At 40.7% G+C, this 26173-nt stretch overlaps 1 protein-coding gene across 2 annotated transcripts in view; it reads right to left on the reverse strand.

Moving 5' to 3' along the window:
- Positions 1-26173, reverse strand: part of LOC126235729 (protein crossbronx homolog) — a 157484-nt gene that overhangs the window by 21462 nt on the left and 109849 nt on the right. For both annotated transcript variants that reach the window (XM_049944505.1, XM_049944504.1), the window contains 2 exons: positions 24038-24102; positions 18612-18712 (listed from right to left, as the gene is read on the reverse strand). In XM_049944505.1, the coding sequence (XP_049800462.1) occupies positions 18612-18712; positions 24038-24102 (166 nt within the window). The remainder of the gene's footprint in view (positions 1-18611; positions 18713-24037; positions 24103-26173) is intronic.

Consider the following 26173-nt stretch of genomic DNA (forward strand, 5'->3'; position numbering starts at 1 on the left):
AATATAAGATGACCCCCCTTTTCTAAGAGGCTCCTTGAGAAAATTTTATCATTAACATATTCTGACTAATCAAAATTACAAGCCGTTTTATTTACGATGGCATTTCAAAAAGTAAAGATACAATGGCTCACAGTCCTTAAATAGAACATTTATTTAGAAAACGTCTGTTACATCTTGTTAACTGGATTATTTTTTATTTTTCGACACTATCACCCCCATTATCCAAACATTTGTTAAGTTGGTGCACAAGCTTTTGTATCCCACAGTCATAGAAGGTTGCCGCCTGTTGTCGGAACCACATTTCAACTTCATCTTTGATCTCTTCATCGTCATGGAATGATTTTACACCAAGATGTGACTTCAGGTAACGGAAGACACGGAAGGCGGTGGGCGCAAGGTCCGGGCTGTATGGTAGATGGTCCGATACATCACATTTGAACTGTTTAAGTAGTGCTTTGGTTACAAGCGCTGTGTGAGGCCGAGCGTTGTCATGAAGCAAGCGGACCCCACTTGTCAGCATTCACCTGCGTTTGTTTTGAATTGCCCTTCAAAGACGTTTCAAAGTCTGGCAATATGCAGCAGCATTAATTGTCGTTCCAGGAGGCATAAATTCCAACAGAAGAATGCTTTGTCTGTCCCAAAAAACAGAAGCCATGATTTTCTTCGCTGAAATCGACGTTTTGGATTTCTTGCCTTTTGGTGAATTCGAATGGCGCCATTGCATTGATTGTTGCTTGGATTCAGGTGTATGGTGATAAACCCACGTCTCGTCACCTGTCACAATGTGATCAAGGAACTCATCAACTGCTGCAGCATAGCGTGTGAGGAAGTGAAGTGCAAAGCCCATCCTTTCCTTTTTGTGTACTTCCGTTAACAGTTTTGGAACCCAGTGCGCACACAATTTCCTGTACCATAACTTGACAGTCACAACGTCATAAAGAGTTGTCATTGACACATCCGGTATGATCTGATGCAATTCTTTCAATGTGAGACGTCTATTCGCATGAATTGCTTCCTCCATTCTCCCAAGAAGGGCATCAGAGATCACAGATGGCCGACCTGTTCTTTGTTCGTCATGAAAATCGGTCCTACCTTCAGAGAAATGACGACACCATTTCATTACATTTTGTCGATTGATAATGTTCCCATAAACAGAAACAATTTCTTTGTGAATATCCACTGGTCGCTGACATTTTTCATGAAGAAAACGTATGACGGAGCGCACTTCGCATTTGGCGGGATTCTGAATTGGCGCAGCCATTTTAAACATGACCTACTCCAAGCAGAAGCAACATTCAACTGCCGAACGACCGTGAGGAGAAAGCTAACGGTTCAAGGTTAACACCAGTGTTGCCAACTTGCTCGCCAAAACCCTTCTGTTCCTCTGGCATACGGTGTATCTTTACTTTCCGAAATACCCTCATATATAAAGTATCTCACCACAATCACCAGAATCATTATCTGGGATGATAATTTTGTCAAACCAATGAGAGGTGAGAAAATAGGCAATGTATTTCTATATACAAGCATCAATTAAATTTATAACATTGGTTGTCACAAATGTTTGGCTGTTTCTTATTTTTTGCAAATACATAGTCAATTTTGCATTTATATTGACATGAATCGGTGACAAAATTTCTTTGTCTCTTGCTTCCAAACATGTTGTCTACCCCATGTTCTCTCATTAGTTGCAGAGAACCAGCAGCTGAACATTCCCTTTCGTTTCCATCATACACTATATGATCAAAAGTATCTGGACATCCCCAAAAACATACATTTTTCATATTAGGTGGATTGTGCAGCCACCTGTTGCCAGGTACTACATATCAGCAACCTCAGTAGTCATTAGACATTGTGTGAGAGCAGAATGGGACACTCCGTAGAACTCACCGACTTTGAACGTGGTCAGATGATTGGATGTCACTTGTGTCATACATCTGTATGCGAGATTTCCACACTCCTAAACATCCCTAGGTCCACAGTTTTCAATGTGACAGTGAAGTGGAAACATGAAGGGACATGTACAGCACAAAAGCGTACAGGCCGACCTCGTCTGTTGACTGAGAGACTACTGACAGTTGAAGAGGGTCGTAATGTGTACTAGGCAGACATCTATCCAGACCATCACACAGGAATTCCAAACTGCAGCAGGATCCACAGGAATTACTACGACAGTTAGGCGGAAAGTGAGAAAACTTCGATTTCATGGTTGAGTGGCTGCTCATAAGCCACACATCATGCCGATAAATGCCAAATGTCGCCTCGTTTGGTGTAAGGAATGTAAATGTTGGACGATTGAACAGCGGAAAAACGTTATGTGGAGTGATGAGTTATAGTACACAATGTGGCGATCTGATGGCAGGGTGTGGGTACGACGAACGCCCAGCGAACGTCATCTACCAGCGTGTGTAGTGCCAACAGTAAAATTTGGAGTTGGTGGTGTTATGGTGTGGTCATTTTTTTCATGGAGGAGGCTTGCACCCCTTGTTGTTTTGCATGACACTATCACAGCACAGGCCTGCATTGATGTCTTAAGCAACTTCTTGCTTCCCATTGTTGAAGAGCAATTTGGGGATGGCAATAACATCTTTCAACACAATCGAGCACCTATTCATAACGCACGGCCTGTGGCGGAGTGGTTACATGACAATATCCCTGTAATGGACTGGCCTGCACAGAGTCCAGACCTGAATCCTATAGAATACCTTTGGGATGTTTTGGAATGCCGAATTCTTGCCAGGGCTCACTGACCGACATCGATACTTCTCCTCAGTGCAGCACTCCATGAAGAATGGGCTGCCATTCCCCATGAAACCTTCCAGCACCTGACTGAACATAAGCCTGCGAGAGTGGAAGCTGTCATCAAGGCTAAGGGTGGGCGAACACCATATTGAATTCCAGCATTACCGATGGAGGGCGCCACAAACTTATAAGTCATTTTCAGCCAGGTATCTGGATACTTTTGATCACATAGTGTACTATGGGGCGAGTGTTTGACAATATTGCTGCACAAAACATGTAAGTACACTGCAGGCCCCTAGCTGGACTTTTACAATCTCCTGCAGAAATGTATACTACTCTTGAGTATTATTCAATTTTAAAGTCAATTCCGTTACAATTAGAAACAGATTCAGGCAAACTGCAGTTTAAACATGGTAAATGTTCATAAAAAGCTAAGGTATTTGGAACGCATTCACATGTTTGGCAGCATGACAAAATTTTTCCAACCCTCTTGAATTCTTTAAAATAAACCTGCATGTGACACCAGCTGCCAAAGCTTTGGCTATAAACATAAGATGACTGTTGCGGTAATCTATTACATAACATACAAATGTTGGACTCAGCAGCAATAGTTTAATCTTTGACTGTATTACAACCCTGTATTTTCTGAAGACTAAGTTGTGGGGGAAAAAACTCACATTATAATCAGATAAATATGGTAAATAGCAATGGCAGTCTCCTACTTAGACATGACAATGTACAAATGGAAAAGTTAAAAGCAACAACAAAAGCGGTAAAAGTGTTTTAAAAATTTAATCTGAAGTACTAATCTAACAGTATTCTTTCAATATTGAATACAATCAAACAATCCAATGGAGACTTAATTCAAATTCAAGAAATGTGCTGTATACGTTGTACATCTGGGATCTTCAATATTGTGAGTCTGCTGCTGTTGTTGCTGACTGAAATTATGTTAGCACACCATGTTTAAGTTTAGCTGTCAATAAAGATTTCGTTTTATGAGAGATTCTCATAGTAGAACTCCACATTTTTGTGAATGACAATGTCGCTTCCCTGCTAAACGTAGTAAAAGAGGAGTCCTCACTCAAACAACACTTTGCAGCTGATCTGAAAATCTGACAATATAAGCATAGTTGACATGCTTGGCTTCTTGTGCTGTGGTCAAAGTCCTGGAGTTTGTCTCCAACTGGAGGACAACTCATTCAGCAATACCCCCTGAATGTTCATTTCTATTCTTCTGTCAAACCCTGCCCTTTCTTTTCTTGCATTTTTAAGTAATGTTCTTAACTACCATATTTACCCATGTACAAGAAGACCCCCCTTTTTTTAAGAGGCTCCTTGTGAAAATTTTGTTTTTAACATAAACTGACTAATCAGACCTATGAACTTCTTTATGAACATAAAGTACCCGCCCAAAAAAGTTACCATTATACCTACTCTGAACTTTAATAGTCTACATTTTGATAATAAAAGAAGAAATAAAATAAACAAAGAGAAATGGTTTACCTGAAATTTCTTAAATTTATTTTCATTTCCTTAGTTGCTTACAATCAGCATGGTGTCACTCTTTTTAATCTTTGTCAACGTCATCATCATTGTCTTCATTATCATCATTGTCGCTGTCATGATCACCACTTCATCTTCATTTGTAAGTCTTCAGCATTTCTTCCTTCTTGCTTCTTGACTCTCCTCCCACAGCACATCATCTTCTGACCCATCCATTGCATTAGATACACAGCACTTTTTTTAATCCCTTCATAATAGATTAACTTGAGATTCTGCCTAGGGAGTAAGGAACCTCTGGCCTAGCCTGGATACTGCAGGTGTCTTTAATCCCCCCTGGTGTGAGGCCATGGTCTTTTTGAAGAAGCCACTCACTGTAAAGCTGTTGCAAGTGAACCTTAAAAGATTTATTTACAACAACATCCATTACTTGAAGTTGTGAGGTCATGCCACTAGGAATTATTATGTCTGTGTCATTCTTTGCTATCAGTTCCTTAACTTCCGGGGAAGGTATTGCCTAAAAGAGACCAGCATCAGCATTTTCTTCCCATTAAGCAAAATGCCTGGTATTCTGTTCCAAACAACCTCCAACCGCTCTAGCATCAGGTCATTTGTCATCCATCCCTTTTCTTGACATCTCAAGATAAGCCCTGCAAGTAATTTTTCTTTCAGTATCATTTTCCTGTGAAGATTCACATACAGGGGAAGCTTCCTTCCATCTGCTACTGTACCCAGCATTACTGTTATGTTGGCCTTTCCACTGACAGAACTCCTTATAGGTACACCTTTAATGCCATTCATATTGACAGTAACATTTGACGGCACATCAAAATAAACGGGCATCATATCAGCATTACCCATATGGTCTGGCAAATAATCATGCCATTTTCTAAGACTGATTATGTAACAAGGAAAAATATTCAGTTACTGTGTGGGCTGGGTTCTCTGAGAAAGATAGGGGATGTGGATAGCACCAGACACGAGACCATGTGAGGAACGCAAGTCTTTAATTATTCCGTCCTGCTAGTTCAGTTGGTTAATCCCATTTTCTTCTTCACATAATATTTGGTACTGTAGTGGCCAGCAAGGTAACGGCCAGAGGTGCAGATAAGTACGCTGCTTACACAGTGAAGCAGTGACATGGTGCACCGGCTCAGCAATGGTGCAAAAATCACACATGGTTAGGCTGTCATACAGAACAGGCAGCGGATGATGTCGGCCAGCATAGTCGGAGGTCACAGTACTGCCCAAAATCTGATTCTGAACTGCTGGACGGACCTTGGCGATGGTGAGTGACCCTGAGGAGGTGGCGGCTGGAGAACTGTTGGCTGCCCAGGCTTGTCAGGTAGGCAGGCAGACATATCTCCTTTGCAGCCCAGTGGCAGCAGAGTTACAGTGCTGGCACAGAGAAACATAGACTGGGCGTCACTCACTGTCCAACTGGCTGAACACACAAATGGTCTGGTATGGCCGTGGTTAAATACTGTCTCCATCCACTGACAACTGTGGAAGGTGCAACATTGTGGTGTCACTCTGAACCATCTAAAACAGGACAATGGCCAGGGTCTGACGTAATTGGCAGCACATGTTATTGACACAAAAGTCAGTGGCTTCTCAAAGACTAGCCCCTGGGCTATGAGACCCAGAATTACGTCACAGACGTCTTGCTGCTGCTGAGGATTGCTGATCAAGCACATGCGACGGCCAACTGCGACAATTGTCCACGGTTTGTGGTCTGATTTCGGGGCTCATGGTCTGATGACACAGGAGGTGATCTTTCATTTCAATGACCAGCACCTACTGTTTGGCTGTGACGTCGAGATGCAAACCTGAGCTAAGACTTCTGCTCCATATTGTCCTATACTCCTATGCATTACACTTATACGACATTGATAGGCTTGTAGTTTGCCACCATATATCTTGGGAAGTCAGCAAGCTAGCACAGTTCTGTGTCACAATGTAAGCCCTGTCCTCTTATCACACCCAAGCACTAGCAAGTACATGCTTTGAATTTTGCAGTGCGTGCAGCTGTAAAATTATTTTTTATTTCCGGTACCTTCATACAAATAATTTCTGAAGAAGTCAGGAAGTCATTTGCATTTTTCTTGAATGTATTAACAACCTACAACTAATTGTAAAACCCTCCCTGTTTTAGTCACCTGAAAGTTTGATATGTAGAACTGGTTTTCTTTAATTTGTTCTTCACCTGACACCACCCATGAACATTCATTTCTGTGACACCAAATGTTCTTTTTGCTGTGCAATTATTTGTGGCCTCTCCTTCATGAATCATCATTAACTTAAAACTTGTGTGGTACTGTCTGCATGAACCAGTTGGCAACTGCAAACTCTTAGATCCACGATTCTCAACTGAATCGGGGATGTAATTTGCATCATTATTGATTGCTACAATTTACAGTTCCTGCACACTGACAATCTTATCATACTGAATTACACCAAAGCGGTGTTCTCTAAGCTCCTTTAAGCTGAATTGGCAGAAATTGTCCAACTTTGGATTACACCGTTGCCTACTGTGAAAATCAGCAGTGCTGTAGAGTGGTGGAAGCTTTAGGGGCTCCACATGTGAGTGTTGGAAATCCCGACATATTCAGAAATACACAGCCAAATATTTTTGACACGCAAAAATACAAATGTCATTGCCGCTCATGAGCTATACTATTAGGTTCCTGCCTAAACACAACCTGCTTTTTACAATACTGTTTATATATTAGTTTCAGACATTAACTTCATTTATGTGATTATACTGCACGTAGCTGCTTTATAAATCAAAAACAAAGCAGTCACCAACCCAAAGGTTGTTTTGAACATCACAGTGCCTTATTAGGCATACTCATGTTGGGGGTTGTATGCCACTGCCCTCCTCTAACCTTTGATAACTTACTTAGCCAGTTATAGGGGGACCTACAGTTTAGTGTTGATTACGAACCATGGTGCAACTCAGCATTTTTTATACCAATAAACATTGCCAGAGGTGAAGGAAGTGATAAGTGACATTTCAAATCTGTTTTTGCAACTACGAGAAAAAGTGTATTTTCTCACCAAACATCTACATCTACATATATACTCCACTAGCCACGAAGCGGTGAGTGGCGGGGCGCACAATTTGCACCGAAGTCATATGCCGCCCCCCCCCCCCCCCCCCCCCCCTCTGCTCCACTCACGGGTCACGCGAGGAAAAAACGATTGTCTGAATGCCTCAGTACTAGCTCTAATTTCTCTTATCTTTGAATGGTGATCATTGAGCGATTTGAAAGTTGGTGGTAATAATATATGCTCTACATCCTCGGTGAAGATCAGATTTCGGAATTTAGTGAGCAGCCCCTTCCGTTTAGTGCATCATCTATCTGCAAGTGTGTCCCACTTCAAACTTTCCATGAGATTTGTAATGCTCTCGTGATGGCTAAATGTACCAGTCATGAATCTTGCCGCTCTTCTTTGGAGCTTCTCAATCTCTTGAATCAGACCCAACTGGTAAGGGTCCTATACAGAAGAACAATACTCTAATACTGGATGAACTAATGTATTGTAAGCAATTTCCTTTGTTGAAGGACTGCATCGCTTCAGGATTCTACCAATAAACTGCAATCTAGAGTTTGCCTTGCCCGTTACTTGTGTAATCCGATCATTCCATTTGAGACCATTTCAAATAGTCACACCCAGATACTTCGCAGATGTTACTGCTTCCAAAGACTGGGCATTTATTTTTTACTCGTACATTAATGGGTATTTTCATCCTGTTATACGCAGTAGTTTACACTTACTAATATTGAGACATAACTGCCAGTCATTACACCACACATTTATTTTCTGCAAATCCCATTGATTTGTTCACAACTTTCGTGTGATATTATTTTCCTGTAGACTACATCATCATCTGCAACCTGTCTAATGTAGCTGTCAATACGATCAACCAGACCATTTATGTAAATTGTAAAAAGCAGCAGACCTATTACGCTGCCCTGGGGCACACCTGAAGTTACGCTTGTTTCTGTTGAAGTCAGGCCGTTCAGGAGGACATATTGCTCTCTGTCTGTTAGAAAACTTTCTATCCAACCGCATATGTCATCGGATAGACCGTAAGCATGCACTTTTTGGAGCAAGCGACAGTGCGGAACTGACTGGAACGCCTTTCAAAATTCGAGAAATATGGCATCAACCTGGGAGCCGGTATCTAGAGCCTGTTGTATATCATGCACAAAGAGGGCCAGCTGTGTCTCGCGTGACCACTGTTTCCTAAAACCGAGCTGGTTTCTGCAGATGAGCTTCTCAGAGTATAGAAACAAAATATGTTCCATGGTTCTACAACAAATTGATGTCAGTGAAATTGGCCGGTAATTATGTGCATCCAATTTTCTACCCTTTTTATAGATTGCTATGACCTGGGACTTCTTCCAGTCCCGTGGAACTTTCCACTGTTCCAATGATCTCTGATAGATGATGGATAACGATGGTGCTATATTTGTAGCATAATCAACATATAATCTTATGGGGATACCGTTTGGGCGAGACGCCTTCCTGGCGTCTAAGGATCTTAACTGTTTTACAATCCCAGATACACTAAACACTATGTCAGCCATCCTTGCATTTGTTCCATAATTGGAAGGGGGAATGGTGCTACAGTCTTCTACTGTACATGAGCTTTTGAAAGCTAGGTAGCATTTTATTGAAATAAAACATAATCCATTGTCTTGTATATTTTTCAGGTAGTCCATTAGCACTGTTGATTCTAGTCTATGCCCACACTGCTTTGTGGTGCTGCATTGTGTTGTGTTTTACATCAAGAAATTCAGAGTTCTGCAAAGTCATGTGGGATTAGGGTGGAATCGACAGTGCCAAATGAAGGAATACCTCGAAAGCATGCAAGCAGATGGCATTTCCTGATGTGAATGAACATTGGACATAAAATACTGTACGTAAAATCAACATCTTTTGTAACGAACTATTTTTCAGTCTAGAAACAAAGTCACATTGTAAATATCTTTCATTACAGATCACTAAAGAAGATTTATTTCAATAAATTGAAACATGTTTACTTATATTCTTATAATTGGAAAGACAGATTTACTGGCTGCACACTTTTACTTGGCTCCTGGGCAGAGGATGCTGGGAGTGGAACACTGCAATTGGCTCATTACACACTGTCTGCTGAGACAAGCCCCTCTTCCTCCTCCCTGAGCAGCAAGCTTACAGCGTATAAAACAAACAAACATGTAATGGTTTAACAGCCTCTTCACTTATTTTTTTAAACAGTGTTAACAACAACACTTTATTCACAATAGTTAGTTGCTGTTACAGAGTTAAGATTGGCAACAAGCATAAATATTCTATGCTAGTATAAAGTAAGTGATGTACACCCAGAGACCAAGATAACGTGTGCAACCAGTAAAATACCTACAATACAAAACCTTTCTTATTTTATTTTTGCTGCAAGCATAATGTTTTATGATATGAGTGGCTGATGAGATGGTGTGTCCTGTTTTGTGATTGGCTGACAGAAGCAAATCAGGTAGTACCCATACTGACTTCACTTCTTACGAAGCTAACATCATTCGTACCTGAAGGTTTTCGAATTTATACTTGTGTATTGCGGTTTGCATCATGCCAAGCATTTGTTTTTGTGTTTCAAGAGCCACTTGTAGCAGTAAGACCCCCAAGTCGAGTGACAGCACTCCTAGCAGCAGTGCATGAGAGTGCTGTGACTTCACACAGCTTCTCATAAAAAAGCGACTTACTTTACATTTTGTCTGTGTTCTTTAGCAACAACTCTTATACTTAATGTGTGTCTGTATATTTGGCAGGCTGTCTTTAGTGTGGATAGGTACTGTGACTGCTGTGTTCAGATGCGAACCGAGTTGATCTACCTTCACTCATATTCCAGGCAATGTTGGCTTCGGTCATACAGCTTCACGCTGTTGCCAATAAGCATCAGCCTGAGGGGCTGGATGGGGCTAGGGACATCCAGCATGACCCATGTGTCCCACAATTGGTCCACTACCGTGGCCGCTCCGGGTACTGCCCCCACTGAGGTTGATCCCTCACCCACGGTCAAGTGGGAGGTCATTCCCGGGTGTAGTTGCAGTGAAGACTTTCTGAGGGGCCGATGGGAGGGCCTCCCCGGTTTTTCTGACAAACGGGTTTCAGGTGCCACCTATGGCTGATTAATTTGTGAGCCAGATGAAGTCACTCATCCTGTTCCAGAGGAATCCTCTCAACCTGCAAGGTCTGGGCATTCACAGAGGGTGGGATTACTGGTAGTTTGGTGTTCCAACATTAGGCGCGCAATGGAGCCTCTAGGGATATGGCTGCAAAGGAGGGGAAAGAATTCCATGTGCAATCTGTGTGCATGCCGAAAGGAATCATGACAAACATGGAACTGGTGCTTCTGGATGCCATGAGGAGCACAGGGTGCAGATGACTGCAGGTGGTGGCTCATGCTTGTACCTACAATGTGTGTTGCGAAATAGTAAAGACTGCTAGTGTTGCTTGAAAGTTAAAAGCAGAGAAGCAGAGACCACCATCAGTAGTATTGTTGACAGAACTGACTGTGGTCCTTTGGTACAGAGCTGAGTGGACGGGAGGGTCTGAATCAGAGGCTCAGGCAGTTTTGTAACCATGTAGATTGCAGATTCCTCAACTTGTGACATGCGGTGGTGAGTTTCCACATTCCACTGAACAGGTCAGGCATCCACTACATATAGGAAGTAGCTACACGGGTAGCAGGAGCTGTGTGAATGGGTCCGGGAAGTTCTTTTTAGGTTAGAGGGTTTCAGGAAAGGGCAAAAAGGCTTCAGTTTCACAGTGTGCAGGATGAACACAGAGGAGGGTACAGAGGGCCTCAGGAATGTGCAAAAAGGCTTCAGTTTCAAAGGGTGCAGGATGAACACAGAAGAGGGTAGAAAGGAACAGTCAATATTGTAGTTGTAAACAGTCATACTGTGCTGGAAAAGAACCAGAGCTCCATGCAGTAATAAAAAGCACTGAATCTCAAAATTGTTATAGGTCTGGAAAGCTGGCTAAACCAGAAATACGTCCAGCCGAAATTTTTACAAATGACCTACCCGTGTCAGAAAGGATGGATTAAACAGTGTTGGTTGTGGAGTGTTTACCACTATCAGAAATAGTTTACCATGTAGTGGAACTGAAATATGTAGTTCCTTTGAGTTAGTAAGGATAGAGGTTATATTTGACAACCAGAAAAATTAATAATTGGTTTCTTTTACTGAGACCCTGACTCAGATGATAAAGTTGCTGAACAGTTCAAAGAAAACTTGAGTGTTATTTCAAACAGATATCCCACTCATACAATTATAGTTCATGATTACTTCAATCTAAATGTTGCAAAAATACATGTTTAAAGTCGGTGGTAGCCATAAAATGTGGTCCAAAATTGTACTGAATGCCTTCTCAGAAAATTATTTTGAACAACTCATTCAGGAGCCCACTTGAAGTGTAAATGGTTGCAAAAACATACTTGACCTCTTAGCCAATCAATAATCCTGACCAAACAAGGAGCATCGTGACAGATACAGGGATCAGTGACCACAAGGTTGTTGTAGTTAGACAGAATGTCTTAACATCCAAACCCACCAAAAATAAATGCAAAATACATCCATTTAAAAAAAGCAGATAAAAATTGGCTTGACACCTTCCTAAGAGAAAGTCTCCACTCCTTCCAATCTACATATGCGTAGACCACATGTGGTGAATTCAGAGAAATAGTACCGATGGCATTTGAAAGGTATATACCAAATAAACTAATAAGATATGGTACTAACCCCTCGTGGTACACAAAACAGGTAAAACACTATTGCCAAAGATATTCTGATTGTATGTAAAGTACACCAGCGGCAAACGCAATCAATACCTTCACTGCGGGATAACAATGGTGGTGATGCTGATGACAGCACCACTAAAGCAGAGTTACGAACAGTTTTCTGAAATTTCATCACAAAAGAAGGCAATTTAAATATTCCAGAATTCGAATCAAGAATAGCTGACAACATGAGTAACTTAGGAATAGATATCCTTGTGTAGTGAAGCAGCTTAAAACACTTAAGAAAGGCAAAGCTTCCAGCCCACATTGTATACTAGACAGGTTCCTTTCAGAGTATGCTGATACAAAAGATACTTGCTTAGCAATCATATACAACTGCTCAGGTGTAGAAAGATCCAGACCCAGAGAATGGAAAGTCGCACAAGTCACACCAACACCCAAGAGAGGAAATAGGAGTAATCCACTGAATTGCAGACTCATTTATCATCGATTTGCACAATTTTGGAACATAAACTGTGCTTGAACATTATGAATCACCTCAAAGAAAACAATTTCTTGACATATAGCCAGCACAGATTCAGGATATATCATTCTTGTGCAACACAACTAGCTCTTTATTCTCATTAAGTAATGAGTGCTATCATCAGAGGATGTCAAACTGATTCCATATTTTTAGATTCTGAGAAGGTTTTTGATATCATTCCTCACAAACAACTTATAATTAAATTGTGTGCCTATGGAGTACCGTCTAAGTTGTGTGACTGGATTCATGTTTTCCAGTCAGAAAAGTCACATTTCATAATAACTCATGGGAAGTCCTCAAGTAAAACAAAAGTAATATCTGGCATTCCCAAGGAAGTGTTATAGGCTCTCTGTTGTTCCCGATCTATGTAAATGATTTAGAAGACAATCTGAGCAGTCCTCTTAGACTGTTTGCAGATGATGCTGTCATTTACCATCATGTAATCTCACCAGACGATCGAAACAGAATGCAAAATGATTTAGACAAGCTATCTGTATGGTGCAAAACGTGGCAATTGACTCTAAATAATGAAAAGTGTGAAGTAATCCATATGAGCACTAGAAAGAATCTGCTAAATTTCAGCTACATGATAAATCACAAAAAACCTAAAGGCTGTAAAATCGACTAAATACTTAGGTATTACAATTACAAATAACTTAAACTGGAATGATCACATGGATAATGTTGTGGGGAAAGCAAACCAACGACTGCAATTTATTGGCAGAACACTTATATAAGAGACTGTTTACACAACGCTTGTCTGCCCTCTTCTTGAGTACTGCTGTGCAGTGTGGGATCCGCATCAGATAGGATTGACAGAGGACATTGAAAAAGTTCAAAGAAGGGCAGCTCATTTTGTATGATAATGAAATAGGGGAGACAGTGCCATGGATATGATACACAAATTGGGGTAGCAGTCATTTAAACAAAGGTATTTTTTGCTGCACCACAACCTTCTCATGAAACTTCAATCACCAACTTTTTCCTGCTGTGCAGTGTGGGATCCGCATCAGATAGGATTGACAGAGGACATTGAAAAAGTTCAAAGAAGGGCAGCTCATTTTGTATGATAATGAAATAGGGGAGACAGTGCCATGGATATGATACACAAATTGGGGTAGCAGTCATTTAAACAAAGGTATTTTTTGCTGCACCACAACCTTCTCATGAAACTTCAATCACCAACTTTTTCCTCAGAGAATGAAAATACACTCCTGGAAATTGAAATAAGAACACCGTGAATTCATTGTCCCAGGAAGGGGAAACTTTATTGACACATTCCTGGGGTCAGATACATCACATGATCACACTGACAGAACCACAGGCACATAGACACAGGCAACAGAGCATGCACAATGTCGGCACTAGTACAGTGTATATCCACCTTTCGCAGCAATGCAGGCTGCTATTCTCCCATGGAGACGATCGTAGAGATGCTGGATGTAGTCCTGTGGAACGGCTTGCCATGCCATTTCCACCTGGCGCCTCAGTTGGACCAGCGTTCGTGCTGGACGTGCAGACCGCGTGAGACGACACTTCATCCAGTCCCAAACATGCTCAATGGGGGACAGATCCGGAGATCTTGCTGGCCAGGATAGTTGACTTACACCTTCTAGAGCACGTTGGGTGGCACGGGATACATGCGGACGTGCATTGTCCTGTTGGAACAGCAAGTTCCCTTGCCGGTCTAGGAATGGTAGAACGATGGGTTCGATGACGGTTTGGATGTACCGTGCACTATTCAGTGTCCCCTCGACGATCACCAGTGGTGTACGGCCAGTGTAGGAGATCGCTCCCCACACCATGATGCCGGGTGTTGGCCCTGTGTGCCTCGGTCGTATGCAGTCCTGATTGTGGCGCTCACCTGCACGGCGCCAAACACGCATACGACCATCATTGGCACCAAGGCAGAAGCGACTCTCATCGCTGAAGACGACACTTCTCCATTCGTCCCTCCATTCATGCCTGTCGCGACACCACTGGAGGCGGGCTGCACGATGTTGGGGCGTGAGCGGAAGACGGCCTAACGGTGTGCGGGACCGTAGCCCAGCTTCATGGAGACGGTTGCGAATGGTCCTCGCCGATACCCCAGGAGCAACAGTGTCCCTAATTTGCTGGGAAGTGGCAGTGCGGTCCCCTACGGCACTGCGTAGGATCCTACGGTCTTGGCGTGCATCCGTGCGTCGCTGCGGTCCGGTCCCAGGTCGACGGGCACGTGCACCTTCCGCCGACCACTGGCGACAACATCGATGTACTGTGGAGACCTCACGCCCCACGTGTTGAGCAATTCGGCGGTACGTCCACCCGGCCTCCCGCATGCCCACTATACGCCCTCGCTCAAAGTCCGTCAACTGCACATACGGTTCACGTCCACGCTGTCGCGGCATGCTACCAGTGTTAAAGACTGCGATGGAGCTCCGTATGCCACGGCAAACTGGCTGACACTGACGGCGGCGGTGCACAAATGCTGCGCAGCTAGCGCCATTTGACGGCCAACACCGCGGTTCCTGGTGTGTCCGCTGTGCCGAGCATGTGATCATTGCTTGTACAGCCCTCTCGCAGTGTCCGGAGCAAGTATGGTGGGTCTGACACACCGGTGTCAATGTGTTCTTTTTTCCATTTCCAGGAGTGTATTTTGTTGGTGCCCATCTACATAGAGAGAAATGATCATTACACTAAAATAAGAGAAATCAGAGCTTGCACAGAAAGATTTAAGTGTTTGGTTTTCTCATACGCTGCTCCAGAGTGGAAAGGTACAGAAATAACTTAAAGGTGGTTTGATGAACCCCCTGCGAGGTGCTTAATTTTGAATTGCAGAGTAATCATATAGATGTAGATGAAAGCATGCAGTTTCAATGAAACAACACATTAAACATCTCTTCAAAATGTGTTGTTCTGCTAAACTTGCAGAAGTGTTACTATGGTATATAAAACCTTTACCTAGCTAATTAAGTAAGTCATCAATCCAAAGATTTTTTTTGGAACACAACAGAGCTTTACTAGGCATGGTCCTGTTGCAGGTGGTATGTTACTTCCTTCCTCTGACCTTTGAAATCACTCAGTCAGTCAGTTATAGTGGGATCTACAGTTTAACATGGAGTCCGGCACTATTTAGCAGTTTTCACACCAATAAACATTGCCAGAGGTAAAAGAAGTGATATGTGGCAGATAAAAATCCTAGGACTGATCAGGAATCAAAACCAAGACCTATGGATTTGCAGTTCCATTATTGTATCACGTTACCTAATCAATTACACACCATAAAAATGGTAACTTCAGTACCAGTAGTTCAATCTCCAGAAGTATGATGACCCTGTATTGTTTGAATGACGAATTTGGGAAAAAATCCACGCCTTACAATCTGGTAAATATGGTAATCTTTAAAATTACTTGCCATGACATTCATATGAGTTGTGGCAGTCAGTTTAAAACGATGATCATTATTACCTTTCACCTCACTGCATGACAACACAATACAATACTTGCAACTTACAAAAACTGAAGATGTTGTAGAGCTGTTTCTTTTAATAGTACATTTCTTTCTTTATCTATAAGAAAAAGATTCAAAGGACAGGATAAGAAGGCACCCTGAGTAATGAAATGCTAACAACATATGTCATTTACAAAAACTGACAACTGTCAAGGGCAGAGAGGACAGCCGATAAATGGTAAACAAGAGGACAGTTACATATATTTAAAAAAAGAAATTTCCATCCAGTAATTTGTATTCATAATATCTGTAAACTTAATTGGGAGGGGGGATGTCCATATATATATATATATATATATATATATATATATATATATATATATATAACAGAGGGAAACATTCCACGTGGAAAAAATATATCTAAAAAGAAAGATGATGAGACTTACCAAACAAAAGCGCTGGCAGGTCGATAGACACATAAACAAACACAAATATACACACAAAATTCAAGCTTTCGCAACAAACTGTTGCCTCATCAGGAAAGAGGGAAGGAGAGGGAAAGACGAAAGGATGTGGGTTTTAAGGGAGAGGGTAAGGAGTCATTCCAATCCCGGGAGCGGAAAGACTTACCTTAGAGGGAAAAAAGGACAGGTATACACTCGCGCACACACACACACATATCCATCCACACATACATGTGTGGATGGATATGTGTGTGTGTGTGCGCGAGTGTATACCTGTCCTTTTTTCCCTCTAAGGTAAGTCTTTCCGCTCCCGGGATTGGAATGACTCCTTACCCTCTCCCTTAAAACCCACATCCTTTCGTCTTTCCCTCTCCTTCCCTCTTTCCTGATGAGGCAACAGTTTGTTGCGAAAGCTTGAATTTTGTGTGTATATTTGTGTTTGTTTATGTGTCTATCGACCTGCCAGCGCTTTTGTTTGGTAAGTCTCATCATCTTTCTTTTTAGATATATATATATATATATATATATATATATTAATAAATGGAAACATTCCACGTGGGAAAAATATATCTAAAAACAATGATGATGTGACTTACCAAATGAAAGTGCTGGCAGGTCGATAGACACACACAAACAAACACAAACATAAACACAAAATTCAAGCTTTCGCAACAAACTGTTGCCTCATCAGGAAAGAGGGAAGGAGAGGGAAGGACAAAAGGATGTGGGTTTTAAGGGAGAGGGTAAGGAGTCATTCCAATCCCGGGAGCGGAAAGACTTACCTTAGGGGGAAAAAAGGACGGGTATACACTCGCACACACACACATATCCATCCACACATATACAGACACAAGCAGACATATTTCTCCCATATGTGTGTGTGTGCGCGAGTGTATACCTGTCCTTTTTTCCCCCTAAGGTAAGTAGGTAAGTCTTTCCGCTCCCGGGACTGGAATGACTCCTTACCCTCTCCCTTAAAACCCACACCCTTTCGTCTTTCCCTCTCCTTCCCTCTTTCCTGATGAAGCAACTGTTGGTTGCGAAACCTTGAATTTTGTGTGTATGTTTGTGTTTGTTTGTGTGTCTGTCGACCTGCCAGCACTTTCATTTGGTAAGTCACATCATCTTTGTTATATATGGGATTATAATAGAGGGAAACATTCCACGTGGGAAAAATATATCTAAAAACAAAGATGATGTGACTTACCAAACGAAAGCGCTGGCAGGTCGATACACACACAAACAAACACAAACATACACACAAAATTCAAGCTTTCGCAACCAACAGTTGCTTCATCAGGAAAGAGGGAAGGAGAGGGAAAGACGAAAGGATGTGGGTTTTAAGGGAGAGGGTAAAGAGTCATTCCAATCCCGGGAGCGGAAAGACTTACCTACTTACCTTAGGGGGAAAAAAGGACAGGTATACACTCGCGCACACACACACATATGGGAGAAATATGTCTGCTTGTGTCTGTATATGTGTGGATGGATATGTGTGTGTGTGCGAGTGTATACCCGTCCTTTTTTCCCCCTAAGGTAAGTCTTTCCGCTCCCGGGATTGGAATGACTCCTTACCCTCTCCCTTAAAACCCACATCCTTTTGTCCTTCCCTCTCCTTCCCTCTTTCCTGATGAGGCAACAGTTTGTTGCGAAAGCTTGAATTTTGTGTGTATGTTTGTGTTTGTTTGTGTGTCTGTCGACCTGCCAGCACTTTCATTTGGTAAGTCACATCATCTTTGTTTTTATACACACACACACACACACACACACACACACACACACACACACACACACACACACACACATCGTCATTCTGCAGAGGTGACATTATGAGATTTATTTGCAGATTTCGGTGTGCCAGTTAATACCACGGATCTTTTTGCATAAAAAAGGGTTACTTTTAGAAACCCTATTTACTCATTTCATTATACATTCCAGAACGCTTGATGTACTGTTCTACCATCAAAAACTGTAAATTTATATAGAGGGTCACTGGCTTTCCTATCACAATGACTGATTTTTGGATTTGAATTACAGTTGTTTTTCAATGTGATTTACTTTTCACCAATGATTTGGTATATGTTAATCCATAAAAATTCTTAGAGCTTTCTCTAATGATGCGTCAATAGCAATGAAATTTTTGTTTATACTTACAGGAAAACCACCATCTGGGAAGGTCTCTGGAAGATGTAATGTGAATCTAAATACTCCACCCTGGTACATCCCCTGCCTGACGAACAGGACCCCAAACCACACTGTAAGTATTCATTAAGCTGTAAGTTAGAGAATGGTATTTGGAAGGCATTAAAATGTGTTAGTAATAGTCTTCTCACACTAAGATACAAAAGCAGTACACTAAAATCAACAAGCTCTTACTACAATACATTTTTTTAAATGTACAACTGTTTTTTCAGTATATCCATTGTGGATGACGAACTGCAACTGTGATTTAAATTGGCATTTATCTGGGAATAAATATCTAACCAGTCGCTTTTTTACAATTTATTCAACCATGTACATCTTTTCAAGCCACTGCAGGCTCATCATCAGATGGAGGTGTTACAAGAACATTATGTTGTGGACCAAGTGTAGCTAGATGCAGTGCTGGTACTGGTGGCGGAAATGACGGAATTTTAGTAACTGGTTACAAAACATTTACAAACCTGAAAGTTTTTTATGTTTTAGGTACTTACAGTGCACTGCCTTGTGGTATCCACATCAGATTGCTTCTTATAATGTGGATTATTAAGCTATGTACACAAATAAACACAGTATTTAGCTACACTTGGTTTTACACTGATCACAGAATGTAAACATTTGATGTTTTTACAAAGAATATGGATATGACAGATACTACACTTTACTACATAATAGTCTTTGAGAAGAGATGCATTATATTATGGCATAAATATTACTAGTACAGATTTTACATTTCAGTAAATGTTTCTTGCTGCAGGAGTGTCTTTATATCGGCTAAATTTTTTTTAATATGGGTTAACAATTAGACAAAAGGTATACAGCTAGAGTGGAACATTTAATACATAATTAAAACATTTCGTAAGTTACATAACACATGCATAAATCTTGTTGTTCTTGGCATGTAACGACTATGATATTATATAACATAAAAAATGTCTTTAATAATGTATTAAATATTCCACTCTAGCTGTTTACATTTTTATAAAATTGTTAACCAAAATTAATTTTTTTTTCTGATATAAAGACACTCCTGCAGCTAGAAACATTTACTGAAATGTAAATTCTGTACTAATAATACATGTACCTTTGCTACTCTTGCCAAAGACTATTATGTAGTAAAGTGTAGTATCTGTCATATCCATATTCTTTGTAAAAATATCACATGTTTACATTCTGTGATCAGTGTAAAACCAAGTATAGCTTACTGTGTTTATTTGTATACATAACTCAATAATGCACATTATAAGAAGCTACCTGATGTGGATGCCACAAGGCAGTGCACTGTAAGTATCTCACATCACCACCACCACCACCATCATCATCATCATCATCATCATCATCTTGGACAGTTCCCAGTCTCTGGCTGGGTCTGTATGGAACATAGGCCTCTCCATCGTCTTCTGTCTTGCCACCATCTCTCCGTCTTCACCTTGGTCCAGTCTTCTCCTTTCTTCTGGACGCATTCCTCTACTCCTTTCAGCCATCTGTCTCTCGGTCTAACTCCTGGTCTCTTTCCTTCCAGTTTCATCTCGTGTATCCTCCTGCATATCCTCTTCTCCTCCATTCTCTTAACATGTCCATACCATCTCAGCCTTGATTTCTCTATCTCCTCCTGTAATGGTTCCACCTTCATTAATATTCTGATCCTCTCATTTCTTAACCTGTCTATTTTTGTCACTCCAATACTGTTTCTCAAGAATTCCATCTCACTAGCTTGTACTTTGCTTTTTTCTCTTCCTTTCATAACCCAGGTTTCTGATGCAAATGTCAGGATCAGGTCATAGTATGACCGGTATATAACCTTTTTACTGATTTGGGGTACATCCTTGCTCCATATCAGGCTTCTGACACTCTTCTGAAATGCTTTTGCTTTTCTCCCCCACCCGTTTATTTCTCTGTCATTTTTTCCATCTTACTGTAACAGGCTTCCTAGGTACTTGAAACTCTCCACTCTCCTCGACTGTTCCCCATCAATTGTTAATCCAGTTGTTCCTCTCTCCTTCTTTCTTGCTGTGATAATCATCTCACTCTTACTTATACTAAATTTCATCCTATATTCTTGTACTGTTCATTCCTATACATCAGGGCTTAACAACTGGCCGGTTTTGAGCGCGAGTACTCGCGTCTGCTCGGGCACGTGCTCGCGAGCAGCTGCAAGATCGTGGAGTAGGGAGGGAGGGGAGGGAGGGGAAATGCACGCGCACGTTTGAATAGGGCCGCAGCGTGCCTATTGAATTCGCGCCGACTGTGTAACGTTTAAAGTACTACGATCAGCTCTTAACAGTCACTTCATTGGTTAAGAATCATGTGAAGTCGCCATTGTGTAACCCCAACCATGCTTTCGCAGTTCAACCCCCATTGGGAGGAATTGTATCTGTTTACAGAAAAAGATGGTGTTGCAAAATGTTTAGTATGTCACAAAACGCTGAATTCTTTTACGAAATTTAATTTGCAGCGACATTATATGTCGTACCACGCGAAAGACTACTGACGTGGAAAATGTGATTGACCAGATCGTGCACAGGAAGTTATTAAACTTAAAAGGAAGCTATCCGAAGATGATCTGGACGATGAAGAAAAATCAACTGAGGCAGCTCTCAGAGTGGGTTACAAAATTGCTTTGCTTTTAGCAAAATCCCTGCGCCCCTTAACTGATGGCGATTTAATAAAAGAATGTTTGTTAGTTGCAGCGGAACATTTGTGTCCATCTCAAGTTCAACAATTTCGGATTGTGCCATTACCTAACATGACCATTATGCGTCGCATACAGGACATGGCAGACGACATCCAGAGCCAGCTTGCAAAGATCTGTAAAGATTTTATGGCGTATTCTCTAGCCCTGGACGAAAGTGTTGATATCACTGGAACAGCGCAGCTTGCCATATTTATTAGAGGTGTTAATAGAGATCTTCAGGTGAGGGAGGAGCTCCTCGATGTAGTAGCCATGAAGAACACTACAACCGGAGGTGATATTTTAAGTAGCGTTGAAGAAAGTGTTGAAAATATAGGATTGTCGTGGAATTCTTTATTTTCAGTGTCTACAGATGGTAGAGGCATACACTAAGCTAGTAAAATTATGTGACACGTCTACATTCTCCTTTATTTGTTTTATTTGTCGCAGTAATAATTCGTGAGTGATATCCATGCAGGTGGCCGCGGATTTACATCGACTGGCGGCAGCTGTTGTGTACCCCACGTGACTCTCCCCACTCTCCGCTCTGGTCCGATAGTGGGGGTAGCGTGCTCGCGCTGCTCCGTGCTCGCGCTGCTCCGTGCTCGCGCCTTGCTGCTCACAGCTTGCTCCGCGAGCACGTATGTTGTGAAGCCCTGCTATACATCCAACTGCTCTTGTACTTCCTCCTCCTTATTCCCCCAAACCATCAGATCATCTGCAAACACCATAGCTTTCATCTTCCTTTCACCAATTACTTGTGCTACTGTACTCATTATAGCATCCATCACTACAATGAAGAGTAAGGGTGAAAGGGCACTTCCCTGCCTCAAGCAATTCTTCTGCTCAATCCAAGCTGATCTCTCTCCTTCCACTGTAAGTAAGTACTAAAACTGTAAGTACTGTAAGTACCTAAAACAACTTCCGAGTTCATAAATGTTTCATAACCAATTACTAAATTTCCATCATTTCCACCAGCAGCACCAGCACTGAATCTAGCTACACTTGGTCCACAACATAATGTTCTTGTAACACCTCCATCTGATGATGAGTCTGCAGTGGCTCGAAAACATGTTCACGGTTGAATAAATCATAAAAAAACAACTGCTTGAATATTTGTTACCAGATAAACGCCAATTGTTCGAATGTTGTTTTTACTACAATGGTATAACACTTATGTGACTGCTCACTACAGGCAGGCACTTTCCCTGATGCAATGAAAACATCAAAAGTTATCCCAGTATATAAAAAAGGTGAGAAAGGAAATGTAAATAACTACAAACCCAACACAATTTCCTCCTGCATCTCTAAAGCATTAGAAAAAGTTATGTATGACAAACTTATGAAATTTACAAATAAAAACAACATTCTACATAATGAACAACATGGATTCAGAAACAAGAGGTCAACGACAACTGCTATTTACGAGTGCATCAACTCCATCCTAAACCTGGTGGACAAAAAAATAGGAATCAATAGAAGTATTTATTGACCCATCAAAAGCTTTTGACATGGTGGATCATAAAATTCTGCTATCAAAGCTTGAAAGATATGGTATTCGAAGTCTGTCCAACAACAGGATCAGTTCCTTCCTGACTAATCGTAAGCAGACAGCGAGCATCAAGCACATAAATATTGAATTATAAACTGTACTTGAACACTTATCTGACTATAAACAAATTAAATGTGGTGTGCCCCAAGGATCAGTAATGGACCTTTCTGTATGTAAATGATATAAACTCAAATGTTGATGGTAACAGTACTAAAACCAAATTCTTAGGACTGTGGCTGCAGAGCAATGTCAGATGGAACAAGCATTTTGAATATTTCAATGTACAGTTGAACAGAATATGTTACCTTCTTTGCTCAGTAAAATCATGTCATAGTGAGAAAACAGTAATGAATGCGTATCATGTCTACTATCATTCTTGTCTTAGATATGGGGGTCACCTTCTGGGGAAACTGTAAAACAGCTAATTTCACTTTTAAACTACAAAAAACGACCATTGAATCTCGTTTGGGTGCAAGAATACAGATTCTTGTAAACCTCTGTTTAAGAAATCTGGTATTTCTCCATACCATGTATGTATGTTACTGAAACCCTTTTATTCTTTAAAATAAACGTAATAGGTAAGGACTGCTGACTGCAAAAAAACTGTGATATGCATGACCGCTTTACCAGACAAAACAGAAACTTACATATAACCCAAGTCAGCACAGCTGTGCCAAAAAGGTACTTTTCACATGGGAGTTAAGCCTGAAGCATAAAAGCTATTACTGGGTCAATACCTTTGGAAAATCTCTAAGTCATATTTACAGCATCACTGCTTTTACTCCATTGAAGAATATTTAAATTTATGAAGTGTGTTATATAAATACTTATGTATAAAGTGTATTGCTGTAACCTTAAATAAGTATGCCCAGAAATAACTTACAGTTGTATACTTCTAACTTGACTTGTCCAATGTCTAATGCATAAGCTGCTTTGTAGACAACAGGACCAATAAATACAATACAATACAATACAATACAATCCATTTGAAGTGTAATGTTTACACATGCAGTTTGCATTAGAAAAGTACTGTGAATTCAGTCAATACAGTTAGGAAGTTTACAATCAACAACTTGGTCAAGACAAAAAGTTGACAGATGGACACTGAAAAAGATATTTAAGACAGCAACAAATCGATCAGAAATCTTTCATACTTACAGAGTGAGCTCCGAGCAGATGGAATGACATAAACACCAGGCAAATCTTGTTTTCTTAGCATGTTGCTGAAACACGTGATATAAATATGGAAGAATGAATAAAAACTACAAAAAAAGCCTCTAACAAAATTTGGAAATAAAAACCATAAACTTAAGAACAATATGTTTTAAAAATGTTTTTAAGTACTGTAACAAACAATAATGTAACACTTAATCTTACAAAACTGAAATTATTAAAAATGAAAAACAAGTGAATGTTAACAATATTTGTGACAGTGGAAGGAGGACTAATGTCAGCCAAAACTAAAGGAACAACTAGGAGAGGGTGACAGATATGCAATTTGGATAACACAATTGATTCTCTCACCACTGTAATTTTTAAATAATTTCTTCAACAAGGGATAAGACAGAAAAAAGTAAATACAAATGGGAGGTAGTGTTCCTGAAGAGATGGGAAAGCTCTTTCAAACTGCAAGCAACATGAGTTACAAGAGATAAGTCACAGGTAACATGCATACATACCTACATTCACATATAATGTTCTGTGGAACGAATCAAGTTATACATTAACAGAAAAGAAGTAAACACTACTGCTACTTCTGTACAGTACACTAATAACATATTATGACTGATGCAAATCCTTCACACCAATAAGTACAGAAAGTGCTTCTAGTTTACTTAATACACATTTAGTAGGACAAATGCAACTACTTTGAAAAAAGCCACTGCTCCTTCTGCTATACTAATAAGCTGCTGTTTTTACCCAATACTTCAGAGAAACTATGAAACCTTACATAGGCCATAATCAGCTATCTATATACTGGTAAAAGCAAAATCTGTCTGCTACAAATATTACAGTTATGGGGCATTTACATTCCTGAATTCATGTATTCTAATGATTTGTAGATAGTGTGGCTAACAAGTTATTCTTTTACTTTGTTTTTGAATATTTGGAGATTTTCAATTTCCTGCCTGATACTGTTATTGACTTTTGCACTAGAATATAAAACTCTACTCTGCACCCTGCACAGTCTATACCGAAATCATATTTACGTCTAGTGCTGTGGTTGTGCATCCTAAATACACTTCTGTTCCTCACCACAAATATCATTAGGGAGTATATGTATTGAAACCCTGAAGAAGCTTCTGCAAGATGTTCAGTTATCAACTTTCTTATATTTTCCTTATCTAAGTTGCAGGGACACAGAAGATTACACCGTAGGATAGTACTGAGTGACAGTATGAAAAGTGTGCTAGCAACCCCATCTGCAGATCAGCACAACTTGAGAGGCTTCCAAGTGCAAAGTTGTCAGTGCAAAGCTTTTTATTTAACTTCTCCATATGCTGATGCCAACTCAGTTTATTATAGATCTGCATGCCCAGTATTTCACACATGGAGCCTCATCTAGTGTATATCCATCTCCACCTCTGCTACCCGTAAGTCATTTTGAGTTGCCTGGAACATCATAATATCAGCTCTTCGAAGATTAAGGGTTAATCTATTGGATGTGAGCCAGCTGTAAACATGTTCCATTATTATGCTGGCTACATACAATGTGGATGTGTTGTGCACTTTGTCAGTACACTTACATCATCAGCAAAGATTACAGTTTTTGAAGAGTCCTGCAATGTCCTTTGTAAATTATTTATGTAGGTCAAGAACTGAAATAGGACAATCACCGAATTTTGTGGAGCTCCATACTTAATGTTTCACCACTTCAAATTTAGTCTTATTCCCTTGGAATCATTTGTTAATGAGAGCTCCTGTTGACAAATTTATGTCGGTATAATATGAAACCAGACAAACTTTTTTTAAAATTTTAATACACTTTATTTCTTGTATCATCTAGTTTTCAAACCACTGCACGCTCATCATTATCAGATGGAGGTGCTACACAAACATTATCTGGACCAAGCACAGCCAGACACCGCGGTCACAGTGATTGCACTGCCTCGTGGCATCCATCCATCTCCACCCCCCCCCCCCCCCTCTCTCTCTCTCTCTCTCTGTGCACCCTCATTCACAGTGAACTAGTTAATGGTACAAAAAAAAAAGTCAACATCCAAAACACAACTTGTTGCATATTACACCGACATAACAAATTTAAATCACAGTTGCAGTTCATCAAATTGAGCC

This window comes from Schistocerca nitens, chromosome 2, assembly GCF_023898315.1.
Source record: "Schistocerca nitens isolate TAMUIC-IGC-003100 chromosome 2, iqSchNite1.1, whole genome shotgun sequence".
Taxonomy (NCBI): Eukaryota; Metazoa; Arthropoda; class Insecta; order Orthoptera; family Acrididae; genus Schistocerca; species Schistocerca nitens.